Source organism: Melanostigma gelatinosum (genome assembly GCF_949748355.1).
Source record: "Melanostigma gelatinosum genome assembly, chromosome: 17".
Taxonomy (NCBI): domain Eukaryota; kingdom Metazoa; phylum Chordata; class Actinopteri; order Perciformes; family Zoarcidae; genus Melanostigma; species Melanostigma gelatinosum.
Window position 1 is genome coordinate 18,925,847 of NC_136650.1, and position 21,509 is coordinate 18,947,355.

Sequence of the window (21,509 nt, forward strand, 5' to 3'; positions counted from 1 at the left end):
CTTTATACGATGAGATTAAGCTGGATCTCAGAGCATTAGGGTGGACCTGCTTGAAATCTATGTTTCTCTGCTGGTGAAGCCGTGATAGCTGGCTTCTGAGACCATGACTGCAGATTTAGTAATTGAACTACAAACATGAAATGTAAAAACCATGGTAATTTCACTGTCCTAAACAAATATATATATCACCTTGTCAGCACAATTCTGAGTTGTGTCATTTTCTAAGACGGTAAAGCAGTAATCTGCCTCTCTGTGTCTTATTTCAGTGGATTTTACAAGCGAGCACGACATACTTCCTGCAGCGATTGTGTTGTGTAATGTGACTGACCGGAAGGATCTGGAAGTGCTTGATCTTCTGGTGGTGGCACAAGGTGAGCACGAATGCCTTGGGATTACTCTGACTGTCCCGCAACAGGAATAATCTGACACACAGAACGTTGGAGAGAAATTATCAAACTGCTACATGAAGTATAATATATATATCATATTTTACATGAGCAACATTCATCACATCAAACCACAGTTCCCAACCTTTTCCCACTCGTATAGTTCAACATAAAAACTTTGTTCTTACTCGTCTACTTGGCCTTGCTGAATGATCATCTTGTGGGCTTCCTCTCTCATGATGCGACCATGAAACCATACCTGTGTCCTGTGGATCACTACAAGAAAGACAGAATTTAGAGAATTTAGTTATGTTCATAATCGCTGCACATCAGTATATCTATGAGCCCCGGGCAAGGAAAGGTTAACACCCAAATAAACACTTTCCCACTGGACAAAATACTCACAAACAACTGCCAACATCTGGCTTTTGTCTTCAGTGGGAAAGGTTACAATCGGGACAAACTACTCCAAGTTGATGTTCGTGCCAAACGTAAATAAATTCACTCAAAGCGTTCCTGATGTTCCCCTAGAATGGGAATGTTTAAAAAAGATCTGCATGTACGCATTCATTTTGGTGGAAGAGGAGTCAGACACGGTCTGGTGATTAATGTCGTATCTGTTAGAGGTCTGAGGGGAGAGTACCTGTGTTCAGAGGGGAGGGGTGCAGGGGGCTGGGACTGCCCAGGACATTCATACGCTGGCTCCGTTTCTATGCAGAGGAAAGGGCACATGTGCAACATTTACCATAAGTTCACGACAAAGAAAACAAAAACCCTTCAAATCAGCCACCCAGCTACGAGCCTCGACCGCCCCTCATGACACACTGAAACATTTGAACCAAAAACACAAATAATTTGATTTTCTTGTGGCTCTCTGTTGAAGTTTGATTCTTTTTAGTGCGGTACAAAAAAAAAAAAAAATAAAAAAAAAAAACATTGTAAAGATTTGCTTTTGTCCACAACGAAGAAACAAAAGGAGTGAGCAGCTGCTTTAGCCTCGTCAGAGCTGTGATCGCAGCAACAGATGAGTGGAGCTGCAGCGATGCAGGGGCAAGATAAACGAGCTCCAAAGGGAAAAAGGCTTCTGCACAACCATGTTGGTCAAAGAAAGAAAGAAAGAAAGAAGGAAAGAAGGAAAGAAGGAAAGAAAGAAAGAAAGAAGGAAAGAAGGAAAGAAGGAAGGAAAGAAAGAAAGAAGGAAAGAAGGAAAGAAGGAAAGAAAAGGCCGTGCTCTCGAATGACTTGCAATACAAACTAAACCAAAGAAGAGTTGATGATGAAATGGCGTTTTTTTAAAAGGAAACTATTCTTTGAATTCATCGCATCAAACAACTGGAGCTTGAATCCGTCCCCCTTCTTACCCTCCAGGTCTGTCCCTCCTCCAGGGCGGCGCTCTGGGCCTCAACGGGGTTGTCGATGACGCGGCCGGTCCGCCCGGAGAAGTCCATGGCGACCAGGGAATTCTCAGACACACTCCGCTGTTAGGAGACGTGGCAGGTTGGGGAGTAGGGGGAGGGGGTGCACAAGGGGGGGTAGACAAGGGTCAGAGGTCAAACAAGCCAGACACACTCACTGGGGCATGACAAATCCTGTCTGCACGGGAAACCCACTTCAGTCACTCCACAAATGACACACTGAGGAAAAGCACAAGCCTCTCCTGCACTAATTATTCAGTTTGTAAAGTCATTTGAAGAACTGTGCTTAAATCTAAGCAATAATGATCATAATTAGCATGGTTTATAGACATATAATTCAGCTTAAAAAGTTACAGTACTTATTTTACGTCACACGTTGACACCTTTGAGACAAGATATATTTATGGATTGCAGACCTTAAAAACAGTGTGTTAAAAGAAAGGGTCAGGGTTTCACTACATTGTTGTCACCTGACTAACAAAAGGTCAACAGCAGCAATGATTGTTCCGATCAAAATTCATTTCAGCAACAAATCACGACACGTAAAAGTGAGCGAGCCCACGGCGTTCCCTCTTTAAAGGAGCGACGCACAAGGGGGACGCAAGGTGATTCCAATTCACCATCAGCCAATCAATGGATTGATCTGGATCAGTCTGGGATGGGTGGGGGTTTGAGGCTGTGCGACGGTGATGTCAGAGAGCAGATACTCACCACGGGTGCAGAGAACGGCAAGAGGTTGGACTTCCTCTGCCGGGGAACGTTGTAGCTCTGATACAGTAGTATCCCATACTGCGAGGACACAAGAGAAGAGACGGCATCAACTCGTGTTTCCAAGAGATGGCAAAATGTATTCCTTGGAGGGAAGGGAGGCACGAGAGAACCAGAACCAGGACTGACTGGAGCACGCTGTCAGATCCTGGAAAAGGTCCTCGGAGTAACTTTAAGTCACTACTAGGTTTGGGTTCTAGTTTGCAGTCTGTCAACCCTCTGAACTGTACAGTCATATGACCCACGGCCACAATTACAACATGTGAAAGTAAAGGAAGTACTTTGAGCAGTCTGAAGGCTGTCATCCAGCAGGTCCTGCTCTGTTCGTCCTCAGCACTCAGCATCTTTAGCTCCTTACAGTCACTCCTCACTTTGCTGGGCTGTAAACCAAACAGTGGACAAAGCGGGATATGAATGAATGAGACACGCATCATGAACAAGAAGAAGAAAGGCCTCTTTTGTAGTTTCTGGCATTTCAGCTTTTCGTACAGACCCTCAAACTTGTGGCATGCAGGGCAAGACTGTAATGTTTTGTACTTCCGCGGTTGCAAAGATTGGTAAAGTAATTTGTATTGATTCGTGGTACATTATATGCAATCACATGCAGCAGTTGATAACACACAATTAGCCTTTATAGTTGCATTTTATGCCAGATTACGTGATGTTGTCGAACAATAACCACTGTCGCCACAAGTACCAACTATGGGACAATAGTAAAAGATAAAAAGGTTCCGCTGTAGTAGAGTATAACAGTAACAGTCCTAAAGTTAGCAAGCTCACTCTAGTGTCAGTTAGACCGCAACATCTCTCCAAAGTTTGCTAACATTAGCCGCCGCGAGCTACTGCTGCCATACCAGAGCAAGTGAGTCAGTAGCTGCTCAACCTCCAACTGTATTCAATTGAACGAGGGTGCATTTCACTGCATTTCACTTGGAAAAGGAAGAATGTGTTATTTCTACTTGGAATAAAATGTGCAAGCTTTTACTCTTCTAACCTTTGAAGCACATTTTTGTTATGGAGTCAAGTGCAAATAATGGGATCATTTGAATGAGAAATCAGCTTGTTAATCTACGTAAAACGACACTGAAGGACATTCTCAGATGAACTTTTATTTTTCCAAATTCTGAAACTATAAGCTTTATTTGACCACATGACAGCATTAAAACTCACTAAATTACATTTCGTTGTGCTTAAAACAATACACAGCATTAAAGTCCTTCTAGTGAGGACCGTCACAGCATCACAGCAGACTCTCTCCTTTCCCCTCCATCAGTAACGAGGACGTTAGACACACTGCTCCGCAGATGAAACCCCGACCGGTAAATTCATTCATGTCCCCATAGCAACAATGCAGCCAAGTTAAATCCCTCACCCAATATCCCCGCTGGCAGCATCTGACACCCCGGTTGCCTGGTCTGTGTGTGTGTGTGTGTCTTAAATTTTACATTAAAAAAATGTCACAATCCCACTGCATTACTCCTAATGCCACCATTTAAGAAACACACTACCTGGTACAGTTTCTCTTCTCTTATCGGGTTTGAGGGAATCTCACCAAATCTACCTGAAAAATGCGCGACGACATTTTGACTGTAGAAAGTATGATCATCACATTCAACCTGCAGATGAATGTCAATCTCCAGCAACGGATTAAATGAGCTGCTCGGGTTGCAGCATGTTCTTGAGCGTCACCTTGATGCAGAACTGGTAATCGGTTGGAGCGTTGTGGAGCTTTCTGCCCGAGACGATGGTGAAGATGTTGCTGTCCTCCAGATCCGACAGCAGCTGCAGGTGCCGGGGCTCCTGCAGAGGCAGACGGAAAGGGACGTCAACAACGACTTAAAGAGAAGACGTATGGACTGCTTCAGAACTTATTCTTTGTCGTTTATTGAGCTTAGGAAAATGACTCGTTAAGATGAGTATTTTTCTTCTTATGTTGCAACCGCAACTCAACTAGTTGTCTGTCAATCCTGAAAGGTAAACCGTCTATAACCGATAACTCGTCACCTTGGACGTTCCTTTCGTAGAGTAGTAGAGCCCGGAGCGTCGCAGGAACATGTAGAGTTTCTTCCAGGACCTGCGTCCGGGCTCCTTCACGTACATATAGCCCTGGATCTCTGGACAGCTGCTGGAGTTCAGGAAGTTCTGCGAAAACACACAAACGGCATCTATTGGGAACACTGCTGCAGGGGAACTGAATGTATTTCTGACTACCAGATGTCCTCACTTTAGTGAGAGCTCTTTTTCCAGGGTGGCTACTTAAGAGTTTAGCTTGAGGATTATAATGAGATTGAGGATTCATTTTGAGCTTAAATTAAGCGTTATGTGATGAATCAAGCCCTTACATGTGTGCTATTCAAGACGTGTGTGTCCCTTCACCGAGTCATCTCCTTACCTGTAAGAGCTGTGACTGAGGGATCGAGCCATCGGACTCCTGACACCAAGCCACCATCTGCTCCGGAAAAAAGTTCTGGATGTAAAAAACACAGAGAGAGAGAGAGAGAGAGAGAGACAATGAGCGAGGGAGAAAGAAAGAGTGAGAGGCACTAGAAACCACTTAGTGCAGATGCAAGCTCAGAGAGGGCTCGTGTTTCTCTATGCAGAATACGTCTCTCTTTCTGTGAGTGTGTCTGACAAGTGGTGGGGGCGAGAGAGGTAGAGAGAGAGCGAGCGAGCGAGAGAGAGAGGGCACTCCAGCCTGGGAGTAGATGCAGTATGATCTCACCCGCTGATGTAATCCCCTTTAGCCAGCAGCGCTACTCTTAGCGTGATTGACAGGCCGCGGACAGCACTCTGGTGTTTTACTGTGCTCATTACCACAGAGCTGAGGTCACCTGCTGGCTCTGACACTCGCCTAAATCACCACGGCAATAATGTCACCGTACACCCCGGGCGAGCACGCAACAGCACGAGCCCCATGCCGAGTCCAGAGTCAGCAAAAGATGCCAACGCCGACTCGCAATGCTGCCAGAGGCCGGTCTGCGTCCTCGGAATGATGAACGGCTTTACGTTTTGATATTAAAGCTGGCGCTGTTGTCCAGACAGACTTCCAATGAGCTTCAGCTTCGACATCACCAAACATGAATGTACTCGGAGGAGACACAAACAAAAGCAAGTCTACAACGTTAGACCTCACTGAAAAAGCTCCACAACTATTGGATGGAGTGAAGATCACGATTGTACGCTCTGGATCCCTCCTTTCTATGTTCTTGGCCTCCAGGTTTACAGACACAAGATAAAACAAAGTGCTGCAATGCAGAAATCCTGCCAGTTTGGTTGCCGACGAACAAGCTACTAGCTAACCTGAGAGCGTTACGCAATTTGCTCGCTTCCACATATTATACTGTAGCTTGCAATAAATTGTCCTTCATTGTGTTTAAATTGATTACTTGTGGTTGTCCTAGTGAAAGAATAGTAGCTGGTTTGTGCTATGCAGTTGGATAATAATTGACTGTTTGTGGATGTTAGTTGGCAGATCTAGCGAGAGCGTGTCGTTGAGAAAGGTCTCGAACAAAGTTCATTTTCTGCTGATTTGTGTGTTCGGAAAATGTCATTTAGTTGAATGTTCAGAAGATGTGTCGCTTGTGTGAAATGGGTCCAATATTTACTTTGGGGACTGTGTGGGCAAAACAAATTGGTCATAATCTGTGTTTAAGTGCCAGAGATACAGAAACATGGACTCAGTGGGCCGCGTGCTTTCTCAGCCGTCTCGGGTTTTACCAAACAGAGCTGCGAGCAAGGAATAAAAGGAGGAGTTTGTTAGCCCACGGAGAAAGACAACACTGGGTCATCTTTGTCATTTCTGCCTAAAAGCAACAAAATGTAACGCTTTTGGAAGTCAGCATGACATTTGTTGCCATCTTCAGCTCCAATACACAAACATCACGGCGTGAAAATTGTCTGAACCCCGGCTGTGTGCGAGCTAAACTGAAGCCTCGTCTTGGTTGATTAGTCTACTGAGATTAATCGTTAGGTCGTTTTGATCTTAGTCTGCTAAGATCCTTTCATTTATTAATCGTTCTTCATGCGTTTTTCATGCTAAATAACTAATTCCACAAAACGACTGATAAACAAAAGATTTTAAGCGGTGCTTTTCAATTCCATGATTCTTTGAGGAGAAACTCAGTTTTACAGATCTGTCGATTAAATCAACTAAGAGCGTTCGTCGACTCAGATCCTTTTTTTAGTCGAGGACAGAACTATAACAGACTTGTTCAGGGATGCGAGAGACTCACCAGGGGGTTCCTGAAGAATTCATATTTGGCATAGTTCTTCCTGAAGAGGAATTTACTGTCGTTGCTCATGGAGGCTTGAACCTGAACCACCAGCTCGTGGTCCTCCAGACATCTCTCTGTACGAGGAGACAGACAGTGTTGGTCTCAGTGTTAGTCTGGGATATGTTGTCCTCCGGGATGTAACTGGAGGCAGATTGTAAATCAGTGTACGCCGCTTTAGAGCTTCATCACACGGTTAAAATTATAAATCATTCATTCAACAACAAAAACACATTTTATTAACATTGTAACGATATTTCACGGTTCATATTTCCATCCTTCTTTTCGGGCTGATCTGCAGCATAACAAGCAGCTCTTTTGCATTCATTTCCTGTCTCTCTCGTCATGTTTCTCTTCTCTCGTGAACATTGAAAGCGTTTTCTGAGATGTCCTTGTCACCAGAGGACCTTGTTTACTGTAAACTCTTTTGAACAGTGTCCTCTGGCAGCAGGAGACACAACAACCTTTTGATGTGCCAGAACAATTATGAATCCGTTTCTTTTACTTCATCTAGTACTTTTTTTAAAAAAGGTGGAAGCTGGTATGAATTGGAAAGAATGAGTCTTTTTTTCACAGGTTGCCACCTTTTCTAAGACTCACAAATCTCCATGATGTGAATTGACATGACTGCCAGAGTTCGCTGTATAAACTGCATGTCTTGTGATAATTGAAATGAGGCACAAACACATGAGCAGTTATACTGTTATTGCACACAATGACACAGCAAGAAAAGAAATGGCCTGTTACTAGGAGACGAGCGCGGGAGTGAGAGGTTAAACGAGGAGGGGCAGTGAAAAGAAGAAGCAGTGCGAGGCCGGGAGGAGGTGAAGGTGGAGAGGAGTGAGACGGAGGGGGGGGGGGGGGAGAGGAGGAGGTGAGGGCATTGCAGGAAGATGATGTCATGTACACAGTAAATTTGTCGGAGTAAATTTTACTCAAATTGAATAAAATTTTACTCAATAAAATACAACATTTGGTCCCAGTCTATATAGAGTAAAATCTACTCTTGCCTCAGAGTTAATGATTCAGAGTATTTTTTACTCTATTCAGTGTTTGTATTTAACTCTAGATGATGATAATTTACTCTATGTAGCATAAAATGAAAACAACTCTACTGCCATTTTACTCAACTTAGAACTATTCCACTCCACATAGAACTACATTCCACTCCACATAGAACTACATTCCACTCCATATAGAACTACATTCCACTCCACATAGAACTACATTCCACTCCATATAGAACTACATTCCACTCCATATAGAACTATATTCCACTCCATATAGAACTACATTCCACTCCATATAGAACTATATTCCACTCCATATAGAACTATATTCCACTCCATATAGAACTAAATTACACTCCATAGAGAACTAAATTATGATTAAAACCTGAGAGAACTTACTCTGGAAGGTTATCATTAAACCCAACAAGTTAAATAAATCAGATATCAGTATTTACCAAAGCACAATTTATTATTTTGTATTACAAATGTGCAATGTATCCATACATATTTTACAGAATACATTTTGGACCTTTGGAACACTTTGGCCTTTTCACTATGACATCATAGGAAACAGTATGGCACAATAAACAAACTTGCATCATCACACCTGTATGACATTTGTACATCAAATGCTTTATAACAGAAAATCTCTTTCACATCAACTACATGAGGTCCGTCTTTTGTGCACACAACTTTATATGCATTAAAATGCTCATCAAGACACACTGTTTGCAGGGCAAATGTAACAAACAATAACCTCTCATCTTTCAGAACTACATGGTGGATTTTGTGAAAAACTGGCATCTCACAATGAACCTTCAGACAAACGACTAAACCCGTCCGATACATATTTCCATGGTGTTTGGCCCATCTAATATTTAAAACCTTGGTGTCAATTGGTACCTGAATAGTCTCAGCTATCTCATAGCCCCAGTCTAGCACATTTAAAGCTACCATATTACCTGGACCAATTATCACTTCATTGGGATCAAATGTCTGCCACCTGTATGCTATTTGATTTTGGTGTTTCTTGGCCAAAGTTTTAGTGATATTTTTGAAGCTTTTTAATTGTTTCTTAAAGAAATGATGCTTTGCTTCATAGCGCATGCACCAACTATGCAAAAGTGGTCCAATTTTAAGAATACACATAGGGTAATGCACCATAAAATGATGTTTTGGTAGCAGCCTTTTGTTTGGAAACAAATGCTTGAACAACCTGTGGTGTTCCACGATTAAGTGTTTCAAAAAAATAGTAATACCCTTTGATAACTTTGGTGAAAATACAATGTTTACAATTTGAAGCAAAAGCAGTAGCAAATACCAGTGTTGATCATTTGGACAAACCAAGTCTCCAAAGATAAGTGGTAGATTGCGAAGTAAACACCAGGATTGGATTGCATTCAACCCCAAGTCATTTGAGTCCTCCCTTAACTTAACTGTAGGAGGTTTGTTGTTTTGCTCCATATAGCCATAGTTAAAACTCCTAATTCTACAGTCTATTTCTTTTAATGTTGTGTACTTATCTTTCAAGTGCAGTAATAGAAGTTTCATTTCATATTGTGCCACTCCCTCCAAGATATCGTGCATAATATCGACAGAGAAGTTTTCACATGTATTGAAATATTGCAAGGAATTTAGAATGCAAGAACGTTTAACGCCCATCACATAGGGAAGAGTGGGATTTGTCTCCATCATTTGGCAATGTTCCGCATGAAGTGCGCGAGTTCGCAAAACTATCTTGGGTGAATCTTCATTAAACTCAGTCTGAAAGTCTTCTTTCTCAGCAAGACAGAAGCGGCAACAATATCTGGCACTGAATGATTCAACAAAACCAAACAAACTGTGAAGACCAAGGTTGTCACCTGTAACTTGGACAATAGTTCCATACACTGGCTGATCATACAAGGGGACCCGAATTCCATCCTTCTCAAGTATTTTAATATCCTGCATAAGTGGATCAAGTATTTTAGAAAAGCCATATGTTTTAACATCTTGGGCATGAAATAAAGCGACCAAATGAATATTAAGCAGATTTGAGTTGTACTTGGGAGAAAAATTCCGCAAGGTGAAATAGAGTGCACCTAATTTATGTATTCCCCGTTTTGAGCCTAAAGGATTTGCAGTTTCAAAATCATCATAAAAAAGCTGAATCAGAATGGCATGCTTCTGTTTTGAAAATAGATCATGACTCTTGAAAAGATCTCCATCGCACAAGTCATGAAGATTTTCTCCTGAACTTGAAGTCTGCATCATCTCTTTTATGTTAGGATGTTGATAAATAAATTGTAAAGTTTTCAAAATAGGGATGTAAACTAATTTATCAGTGACAACAACCTGATCATAAGTTCCAGTGGTGCGATTGCGTAGGGTATCAAATCTTGTACCAAGAACATATTCAACTAAGTCTACCCTTCCCCACTTCTCTGTAAAATACTGCCTTCTTTTACTCTCAGAATTTAATACACCATAGGGATTTTCCATTTTTTCGAAACACTGATCAATTTTGCTCTCAATGTCGCTTTTGATAGGCTCCTGTAAAGATAGACACTTCTTCACAGATTCTTTTGCTTGATTATGGATATCGTCAACAATCTCTTCCATCGAAATTACCAAAGAGTTAACAGTTGTTTCACTTACGCCTGCCACTTTAAGTTCGGCTACTGTTGCAGCGCAGCTGTCTACAAGACTCCTTTTGAGAAGGACTGAGTCAGAAGGTGAACTTCTTGCTGGCAAGTCATCAAAATTACTTGCTGCTAAATCTTCAGATGTAGATGGGCCTTCACCAGGATCAGAACAAGGTTCATGTGCTTTATTTAGATGCTTTCGAAACCCAGAAAAAGTGCCATAAACTAGTGAACAACCAGCCTGACCACATTTAAGACGAAGGGTCTTTCCTGAACAAAGTCCGTGGATCAACTTCAAGTGTTTTGTCAGGGAATTGGTGTTTGCCTGGGGGATTTTGCAAATAAAACAAAACATCTTCGTATCAACTCAATGCAGCATCCGAGCCCTCAACTCTGCAACCCTTGGATTCACCTTAGTGGTATCAACATCGATTTCAAAGATCGTGGTTTGCAAGAAGTTGTACACATTTACCAGATCCTGGTTGTACGAAGTACCAAAGACAAAATGAGCTTTGAAAAGCTCATCAAAACAGGCAAGTGTGTCTGGTGACTTACAAGGTATTGCATGCTTGTCAATCACAATGAAGTATTTGTGAATCAGACTCTTCTGGGTCCCCACAGCTAGCAGGTATGGTTGAAGGCTTTCCACGATGCCGTCCAGATGCCCCTGGATGCTCATCCCAGTCTGTGACAGAAAAAATAATGAATTAGTCAGCTATAAAATTAGTCAGTTTAAGGAAATGTCTTAATTGACCATAATCTTAAAAAGAGGATTGAAAGGTTTAGAAAAGGGGACAGAACAGTGACGATTTTCCAGTTTAATTGAACTGTAACCTCACCTTAATGAATTTCACAAGACGGTCACTGGCTTGTCTGGCTGAGAGTTTTCCTGGTCTCTTGCGGCCATGTGGTGATGGTGGTAGAAGGTGGACAAGAACCAAAATGGATGACATGTCACTGTCCCATCCTGGAAGTAAAAATTCATAAACAAGCATTTACTACAAGCGAACAGTCAATCCATTTTTCATTCAAAAACTATTCTCTCTTCCATAACTATGATCCTTAACTTTTAGCATACCATTTTCCACGTCTGTTGTGCATTCAGCATTTTGAACCAGGTCTTGAAGATCGGCTGTCTGTGTGAGGCCACGGCTTTGTTCGAGGACTTTCTGTTTGTAGATAGTAGGCCATCTCTCCAGGAACTTTGTAGTAGCAGCATCCCCAAACATCAGACCAAAGTCTTGGTCAATCTGCAGACAAGATAGAATTGGTCAAAACAGAACAGTAAACATTATGGTGTAGCACCATGGTCATGACAGATCTTACAACCCTACCCAGGCTATTGTAGAACAGAAATAATATTGTCATGACAGTGGCAGTAGAACGTTCACATACCAGTCCTGCCATGTCCAGGAATCTTGGAAACGCTGTGAATAGTTCAGAGGACTTCACTGGGTCATGAACCATGTCTTGGCGATAGGTAAAGGTCTGCTTCATCTTCTCCTTCACAGTTGCTTCATCAGCTGTATGCTTCATAAGCGCAATGGCCTCGCAGCACAGGCTTTCTGTGGTTAGCCCGTTTTCCACTCTGAATGAGTCTCTTTCTGCTTTTGGACCACCTGTAATAGTGGTGGCACTTTTATCAATTACTGGGTTAGTATATGATATTATGTCCTAAGATATAAGAAATAAGGCTTGGAAAACTCTGCAAGGATGGCCATGCAGGCACTTACGTCTCCAGAAGAAAAATAGGATATATATATATATATATATATATATATATATATATATATATATATATATATATATATATATATATACATTATATGATTATTCCCTCATCATGCATTATGAATTAGACTTCACACATACCAGTTAGTGTTTGTGACTGACTGCAGGTCTTCTTTTTTCCCTCCGATGCTTCCTTCTGAACAAATTTCAGTCTCCATGCCAGATACCCACTCCCATCTTCTGCATTGTAATAATGCTCCTAAAGTAAAAAGGGTTATTCAGTTTGATTGAACAAGTTGAAATAGTTTAATCTTTCCCCAAAAACTATCATATTTCCTAGTATTGTGATGAGGCCTTTCTTTCTAATGACAGTTATTTTGAAAAACAGAGGTTATTGTATTACACGGTTAGTGTTGTGTCTTGTTAATGGGCTAACCCTTGCGGTGCGAAAGTAAACTGAGCTTTAACACCGCCAGAGTTCAACTTACGGGGAAGGCAGAGATGGTGGCCATTAGGGCTGTCACCTTTTCCAAAAATAACACTCGAACAAATATGAAATGACACGCAATACGTTAGAGCGCCCTCTGTTGGGTGACAAAGTAAACTACGTTAAACAGTCAGCTGTGGATATAGACTGTACATTTTTTATTCAAATGAGTCATTAGAGTTTGAATGTTAATTACATTCAAACAAATGTTCAAAAAGTGACAGCCCTTGTTGCCATGCAGTAATGTTTACAGATCTTTATTTGAAATAAAAACACTACCCATCTGTAAAACAGCAGTTGAAATATTTACATTCCAAGCAAGTGAAAAGTAAATAAGTTAGACGTTTTAATGTACTTACATAGCCTAACTTGCTCCTAGGATCGGCCAGGTATGGGTACAAGGTAGTGATGCCCCTTGCGTAGTCCTCTTTAACGCGCCTTGAAGGACTTGTCCTACACACAAACACACAGACTTTACTATATGTGCTCCAATCAAAAGTATTGATGTGTAAATTCCACCTGCTAAAAGAGGGGTGTTGTACTGTGTCAATTCAAGACACACATGTGTATTAGGAGTGCAGGTATGTAATAATAACAACATGACAACATACCCATGTTCACTTGTCATATGTGCGACCAATATCTTGACCATATCACGTCTTCTGGCATCCGTTAGGCTTTTTGTTCGGGCATACTCATTCATGATCCTCTCTCCTCCAGGTTTGTTCTTCAGGATGTCTTCAATCATCTAAGTGGGAAGAACAAAAATGAACACAATGAAACGTTTAAAACAATAATGACATCAAGTATTATCAAACAGAATGGCCACAATTTTACAACTTCAGTTATTCAGCCATTTACCATTCAACCTTGGCATTTTTTTTAAACCTTCAGAAAGGATGCAAGGGAAACTGCAGAGCTTACCTGAGCTAGATGACTTCCCTCATCTCTTTGTCTTGTAGCAGGACTATGCTGCAATATAGTGGTGTCGTCCGAGTCCCTCTCATTGTCTCCACTGAAGCTTGCAAAGGAGGAGCATGAAGGGGAGCTCAAAGAATCTAGAAATCATATTAACATTGAACTAATGTGATTAACAATGTGACTATAAGACAATATAAGTGCACACATCCATTATTAGAGGAATGCAAATATTTCACATTGTATCATGCCCACAACAGTTCCAGAAATTGTGGAAAGGGTGAGCAGAGATGATTTCAAAATATCTAAATAAGATTTTAAAAAACCCCAACTCAGATATATTAAATTGTCTTGCATATTCAAAACATGTTAGATTGACCAAGCCGTACAGATAAATATGAAGTTATAAGCTAATAAGTAACTAACCCTCAAGATTTGGGTCTTGGGGTAGACAAATCTCCAGCACACCAATGTCTTGTTTCTTTAGTAGAAACTCAAACACCTCCTCATCAACTTCGGTCTTTGATTCATCATAGACTTTTAAGTCCAAGGTTGGAAGGTCAAATTTCTTGGCAACTGTGAAGACAAAATACCAAGGGACAAGCTTAGTGATGAATCGGTTGTGTATTTGCAGAAAAACATAACAGACAGCAATCAGAAGGCCATCTTCACTTGAACATTGTAATCCCAAAACTGACAGTGTTCCATGCAGACCTTTGCTATTCCAGGGAAAAGACTTTCAGGTATGCAAAACATAGAGTGACATCCCAAGTGTATTGTTCCACAGGTTAGTGTGTGCAATATTTTTCACTCACCACAATCCAAAAATGATTTGAAGGTTAGTTGCCCCTCATAACAAATGTACTTCTGACGATCTCTGTACTTCACTCTTACAGCTTGCATCCTTCATGACAAAAACAATTAAATTAGTTTCATTATCAGAAACAGCTGACTGCCAACATTAGTAATACCACAGTAAGCCAACATTAGAAAGACATGATGCATGGACTAATAGTAGGTCTCCACAAGGGTAAACTATTTCATTATAAAAACGAGGGACATTTTAAGCACGTCTTTATTACGCTGTACTAAAGGGACCTGTTCATTCGCTTGAATCGCCAATTCGCGTCACTCCAGTCTCATAGTGGCTGTGCATAGACTTTGTATGTAATCTACTGCGTTTGGCGTGAACACATCATCAGAAATGTAACCAGTTGTCTCATCTTGAACAATGTCTACTTCACCTGGTTGTCTCCGACTTGGCCGTCTCTAGCATGCCACAGTGCAACAGATCAATCAGCTTATGCTGCGGAATTCTACCCGCACTTCGCGAGTGGCCCGTGCCAATGTCAAGCCCAGCTAGTTTTAGCAGTCAACAGAGTGAAGTGCATTTTTTCAAAGTATAACACACATGTTGCATCGACCAGGGTGCTGATGAACTGCAGCGAAACACAGTCCATCAACACAGCTCTTTTCAGAGTCAAATACACGTGTTGGCGGCAACAAACGCAGCTAGAAACAGTCCAACAGTCATTAACAGCTCTTTTCAGAGTCAAATACACGTGTTAGCGCAAACAAACGCAGCCGGAAACAGTTGCTTAAAACAGTCGTTAACAGCTCTTTTCAGAGTCAAATACACGTGTTAGCGCAAACAAACGCAGCCGGAAACAGTTGCTTAAAACAGTCGTTAACAGCTCTTTTCAGAGTAAAATACACGTGTTAGCGCCCACAAACGCAGCTAGAAACAGTCCGTTTAAAACGGTTTTTAACAGCTCTTTTCAGAGTAAAATACACAGGTTAGCGCCAACAAATGCAGCTTAAAACGGTCGTTAACAGCTCCTTTCTGAGTAAAATACACGTGTTGACGCCAACAAACTGCAAATTCTACATAGCCATTTTCACAGTAAAATGTACCTGTTGCACCAACTAACTGCAGCAAAAGACAGCCCCTCTACACAGAATAAAACACACATGCACCTGCTCAGTGAAGTCCGCTGGCTACTGATGATAGCTAATACTACTTTATTGAGACTTTAATCCAGGTGTGTCGACGTTAATATGTCCATAAACCACCAAATATTTTGCGAATTGATGTTAATGCGTTAGAAGCTAACGTTTGACTGTGACTAAGTTATGTGAAAACGTTAGAAGCTACCGTTAGCATCTGCTAACGCGAACAATCAGAAGCTACGGCTCATATCTGACAATGCAAATAGTGAAGTAACGTTAGGTTAGCTGCAATGTTGCTACACAATGTACCTTACACACATGAAGTTAACCAAAACGAATGACCTTACCTGACATGTTATTTCAAATGCCGTCTTCTGTTCCTCACTTCAGCCCTTCCGTTCCATAAAACGTCAGCTCATTCCAGTGTAGCGAGAGGTGTCATGGCGGCAGAAACGAAACTTAAGGAACCGTTGTGGGCGTGGTCACGCTGTTTTACTCCAATAGATTTTATTCTGAATATTTACTCACACTCTACTGGCTACTGGAAGTAATTACACTCCAAAATGATTAAATATGACTCCTTCAGTGGAAAATAATTGTAACTCCGGAAAAATTACTCTCCCGTTTTTCCTGTGTATTTAGGCTGATTGCTGAGAGCAGCGAAGCCATAAGCAAAGTACAAGCCACAGACAAACACACAACCGAACATTAAGAGCTCACACAGGCCTAACCTGCTCACCGTGCACCACAGAGGCACAATTACTTTCTCTGTGTGTGTGTGTGTGTGTGTGTGTGTGTGTGTGTGTGTGTGTGTGCGCGCTCCTCTTTCTTGAAGTTGAGGGTATATGATCTCAGAGTTAGAAATAGATAGTGACAGGATGTTCTAGTTCTGCATGGAGACACATAAAATGATAGCAACTAGGATTTAGCACCAATTCCCCGTCCAGATTAACTCACAAAGCCTTGTTTTATTAACACAAACACACATTTTGGTAAAACTTTAGAGGCTTTTCTTGCTAATAATGTATTCTGGCTGCAGTTTAGGGGTGGGAATGTCTGATATATTCTGGAGGGAGGGTGGGAGGGAGGGAGGGACTGTCTGTCTGTCTGTCTGTCTGACTGTCTGACTGTCTGACTGTCTGACTGTCTGACTGTCTGACTGTCTGACTGTGCTGCACGCTGGCAGTGTAATTTCCTGTGGAGGGTTAAGGAAAGATTGATTGGCTAGAAAGGCTAGGGGCTCGTCCGACAGAGAGGCGCGATTGGTTCCTTGCTTCTCTGGTATGACGCTTTAGTCCAGCCCCCCCCCCACCACACACACACTCAACCTCTCTTATTCTCTCTCCCTTCATTTCTCTCTCTCTCTCTTTCCCTCCCTCTCTCCTCACCTCACATTCCATCTCTCCAGTGCACTTTTTCCCAGGAACGCAGATCAAGCAGCAAAGCACAAAGCGATCCTTTGACTCTAAAAATACATCTCGGGAGGAGGAAAGCCTCACCGAGGACAAAGACAGACCCAGAGAAAAAAAAAAGAATAGAGAAATAAATAAAGCTTAAAACGGAGACGCAGCTAAAGTGAGGAGGCAAAGCATGAGTCTCGTGTTTTTTGCTCCTTTTATCCCCCCCCCCGTGAACAAACGATTGGGAGGGAACAGACACGTGAGCAGAACATGGAAAATGCTTAATCCTACGTCCACCACACCTCCCTCCCTGAGCCGTATAGAAGGCATACCAGCACTCGTGCCATGCTCAAGTGAACATACACCCCGAGGGTGCACGCAAGACAGTATCCCCAACCATGCAGGGACACACAAAAGGGGTTGAGAGACACACACACACACACACACACACACACACACACACACACACACACACACAAGACTGAAAACACACCGGCAGAAAAGACATTCTCTTAAAAACCCACTAGAGACAAACAAACAGGAATGTAGTGGCAGATCAACCCTCTATAATTCATTGTACCCGTCTTTTCACTTTACATTTGGCTTCCATACACTTTCTCATGGCTGAGTTACATATTTAAAGTTCTCTACTGAAAGACACTGCCTTTAACAGAAAAAGAGAAACGGTTATTGCTCCTTTCGGAAAACATATCCGCTAACTTTGGCTCAAATTAGTGGTGGTTAGCAAACTGCTGTTTATAAACTGCTACATCATTGCATATAGCCAGATACAGAGATGCACAAAGTACCAAAAGTAGAATGCATGTCCAGTCCGGCCAAAAGGAGCATGCATACAGATACCAGCGTGCCAAATCGGTGCTTGGGTGCATATACTGCGCACACACACACACACACACATACGCACATCCTTACCAAGGCCAAGGATGGGGTGGTGCTCCACCAGTGTCCAGGCGTTGTCGTCCACACAGTGGCTCTTGTAGACCAGCAGCTGACACACATCTCTGGCCGTCATGTCTGCTGGGATCTCCACCACTTTACCGGCTCCATCCTCGCTCCACACCTTAACTATCTGAAAACACACGGGGATAATAATGAGAATATGTAAACGAGATGAAGGTCCGGCTGGAGAAAGTCCGATAACACTCAGAAGGCGACGCGCGTCCTGAGCCACTTCCGGGAATTTGGATCCGCAGAGACAAAGGGCGAAATGAACAGATCAGAGGCTACATTTACCTCCATAACCAGGTTCTTTGTCAACTCCAGTCTTAAAAAGTCCTGTTCACATTATTCTATCACTCCAACATGAGAACCGCTTTAAAAAAGAAAAAGAAAAAAGAAGGATGGCGTCCAGGAAAGGTCGGCCGGCCGCTGTGCTCTCCGTTCAACCCTTTTGTCCACAGCTCACCCAAACGCACTCATACGCACATCCACAAACACGCACGCAATCCGCTCGCGCACAAACCACAACGAAACATCTTTCATCACATGCAAACGTGTCCACAATTAGAAAAGTAGAAAGACCACATATTCGCACTTGGACAGAGAAATAAAACTTGTTTTGTTCTTCAAAATGTCACCGCTGGGAGCAGCAAACGGGTACAGCTCCAAGCCGCAGTACACCTCCCATTGTTGCGCCATTTTGAACCATTTCAACCAAGCGACATTTAAACCAGTGTAATTTAGTCTTCTCCGAGTGTGTTGCTGCACAGATAACTACAGACCAGCTGCTTCACGCCACTGTAGGAGCAGATTCTCTCACACACACACACACACACACAAAAACACACAGTAATACGAGCAAATGAACATGGGAAAGTGCCTGCAGACCATAAAGACGACTCCGATTATCCTCCAGATATCAGAGAGAAACCGCGCGCGTGTGTGTGTGGATGTTTGTGTGTGTGTGTGTCCTCACACACCCACACACTTAACATCTTCTGTTCACAGCAGGGATTCTGCTGCCCTGCACGTCACACAAAACCACCGCAGAACAACTGTTGGAAATGACATGAAACAAGACACAAAGCTAGTGATAGGCGAGGGCCGGAGGGCTGGGGGGTGTGTGAGGGGGCGGGGGGGGGGTTTGGTATGGAAAATGAAGTCGAACAATGGAACTGCAAAGTGGAAACACACAAAACGCCGAACAACAACAGCAACGGTGGCCTAGAAATGACACAAAACACCAGCAAGGCGTCGCAGAGAGACTCCGAATGCAATCAGCAACAACGTCACAGCGCTCTCTGCCCCTGTGAAGCCAGAAGACCCCCTCCTCATCTCCCGCACGCCCCCGTCAGACAAAAAGTGATTTTGTGACGCAGGAGTTTTGTATGAGAAAAGTTTCAGAAACATTGAGAGAGGGGAAAAAAATGAACGGTCCCCATCGCTGCAAACGGATAACCGCACACATACTTACACACATGCACACACAGCTGGCGACGGACATCCAGAAAAGACTGGAAGGCGCACACAAAGTCTCTTACCTCCACAGCCTGAAAGAGGCAACAGTCTGGAGAGCAGGATGGCATTTTCACACTGAGACGCTCTCCAGTGACACAGAGGGAGAGAGGAAGAGGGGAGGAGGAGGAGGAGGAGGAGGAGGGGGGAAGGAAGTCAGGAAGAGAGGGAGGGAGGGACAGATTGGCAAGGAGAATGCAAGAGAGGTAAGAGGGAAGAAGGGGGAGGAGGGAGGAAGTGACAGAGGAAGGACGAGAGAGAAAGAGAGAGAGCGAAAGAGAGACAGCCTGCCCCTTCTTCTCGTGCTGGGCAGCAGAACGGCTGAGCTGCTAAGAGTTGTATGAGCCACCGCTCTGCTCCTCTCCTCCCTCCCTCCCTCTTCCTCCTCCTCCTCCTCCTCCTCCTCCTCCTCCTCACATTGGATTAACCCAGTGTGGGATTTTTCAAACGGTGAGCTGCTACCTGTCACGTACTCGACACGCTTATGTTCAGGGCTGCGTTCAAATCCCCTCATCCCCTTCCAAAAAAGATCACCGTCAGCTCCTTTTACCAATGGCGCCGCACCAAAAGAAACAGTCTCTCTGCCTAAAACACACCCACAACTCCCCCCGCACACACACACACACACACACACACGCACACACACACACACACACACACACACACGCACGCACATGGATAGAGGGAAACAAGCTCAAACTACTGAGCCAATCACTGAACACTCACACGAACACATCCCTTATTCTTATGCATCCACTGACATTTCATCTGAGCTGCCTGACGGTTTTATTTTCTACCCCCTCCCTCTTATCCTCTTCTTTCTCCTCCTCCTCCTCCTCAGCTGTATGTGAAATACTATGCGAGAGTGTTGGGACCGGAGCAACATGTGTAACGCACACCGACGGGCTTCGAGGTTTGCAAAGAAGGCAGTTGAAAGAAAACGGTGGGGTGATTCGATCTGAGGCAGTAGGGGATGGTTGCTCAGCAAATCTACCCGGCCGAGAGAGGGAGGGAGGGAGGGAGGGAGGGAGGGAGAGAGATTGGGAGATAAAGAAAACAAAGGGAGGGTGGGAGAGAGAGGAATAGAGAAAGAGCTATGGAGGAATGTGAGTAATGCAATACTGAGTCATAATAAGGCTAATGTGTAGGGCACAGGCCAACCCAGCTGGCCCCTAATACAGTGTGCATGAGAACTATGAGTCAAACACACACACACACACACACACATCCTCAGAAGAGGAAGACAAAATGACAAACTATGTTTTTTCTTTTTACTGCTCGACTTTTCCCTCCCGTCTCACGCTAAAGTTTTGCAGCCGTTGGGGGAGCAGTATAACGCTGGGCTCTTACTGAGTGCATGTTCATGTGTGTGATGAGCACACCAGAAAGAAAGGGTGGGCATAGGGAGCGACAGCAAGCTCACTTTCCTTCTCTTTAACCTCCCTTTTCTTTCTAATTTCTTCCATTTCAGACTCTGTATTTCTTCTTTAACTTTCAAACAATTGTTCTACCTGCAAGGTCCTTCAAACCCTTGGCCTTCTTCCTCATTGTTTATCAGGTTTTATCTTTACACAATGCAATTTAACTCACCTTGGCTCAGTCCTCCCCCTTCTGTTTTACCCTCCCCCACATCAGTCTTTTCCTCTCCACCAGAGAGGGTGAGGGGGGGTTATGTACAGGGTTATTGGTCTCCTATGCTGCTTCTAACACACACACACACACACACACACACACACACACACACGTAAAGCGGGCTTGTAGCCACGGCATATTGGATTGAAGGGTCATGGACAGTCACCTTTATGCCTATAACCAAAGACACACACACACACACACGCAGGCCACAGGGTCAGAGCTCAAACACAATAATCTGCGCCAGGGTCAGGCCCACTTGACCAAGAGGTTTATGGGCCCCTAAACCTATCAGGCTGTACGCAAACACACAACGAATGTACAGACACATACCAACTAACACAAGCGTGTGCGCACACACACACACACACACACACACACACACACACACACACACACACGCACACAATCTGGTTGTTTTAAGCCGGAGCAGATCTATTCT

General features: G+C 43.2%; 2 protein-coding genes across 4 annotated transcripts in view; both read right to left on the bottom strand.

Moving 5' to 3' along the window:
- The window catches only part of LOC306791534 (growth factor receptor-bound protein 10-like), a 42,243-nt gene that overhangs the window by 5,484 nt on the left and 15,250 nt on the right, over positions 1-21,509 (bottom strand). For all 3 annotated transcript variants that reach the window (XM_079288309.1, XM_079288310.1, XM_079288311.1), the window contains exons 6-16: positions 17,894-18,050; positions 6,802-6,917; positions 4,962-5,036; positions 4,574-4,711; positions 4,259-4,369; positions 2,851-2,949; positions 2,513-2,590; positions 1,748-1,864; positions 1,030-1,096; positions 575-662; positions 329-422 (exon numbers count right to left, since the gene is read on the bottom strand). In XM_079288309.1, coding sequence (XP_079144435.1) covers positions 329-422; positions 575-662; positions 1,030-1,096; positions 1,748-1,864; positions 2,513-2,590; positions 2,851-2,949; positions 4,259-4,369; positions 4,574-4,711; positions 4,962-5,036; positions 6,802-6,917; positions 17,894-18,050 — 1,140 coding nt within the window. The remainder of the gene's footprint in view (positions 1-328; positions 423-574; positions 663-1,029; positions 1,097-1,747; positions 1,865-2,512; positions 2,591-2,850; positions 2,950-4,258; positions 4,370-4,573; positions 4,712-4,961; positions 5,037-6,801; positions 6,918-17,893; positions 18,051-21,509) is intronic.
- On the bottom strand, positions 7,825-16,304 carry LOC306791535 (uncharacterized protein). Its single transcript, XM_079288312.1, has 11 exons — positions 15,908-16,304; positions 14,426-14,514; positions 14,037-14,186; positions 13,617-13,750; positions 13,304-13,440; positions 13,052-13,145; positions 12,347-12,464; positions 11,870-12,093; positions 11,553-11,724; positions 11,314-11,441; positions 7,825-11,159 (listed from the first exon to the last, which is right to left on the bottom strand). Exons 2-11 carry the CDS (start codon positions 14,511-14,513, stop codon positions 10,842-10,844), a joined length of 1,563 nt encoding a protein of 520 aa, XP_079144438.1. The 5' UTR covers position 14,514; positions 15,908-16,304; the 3' UTR covers positions 7,825-10,841.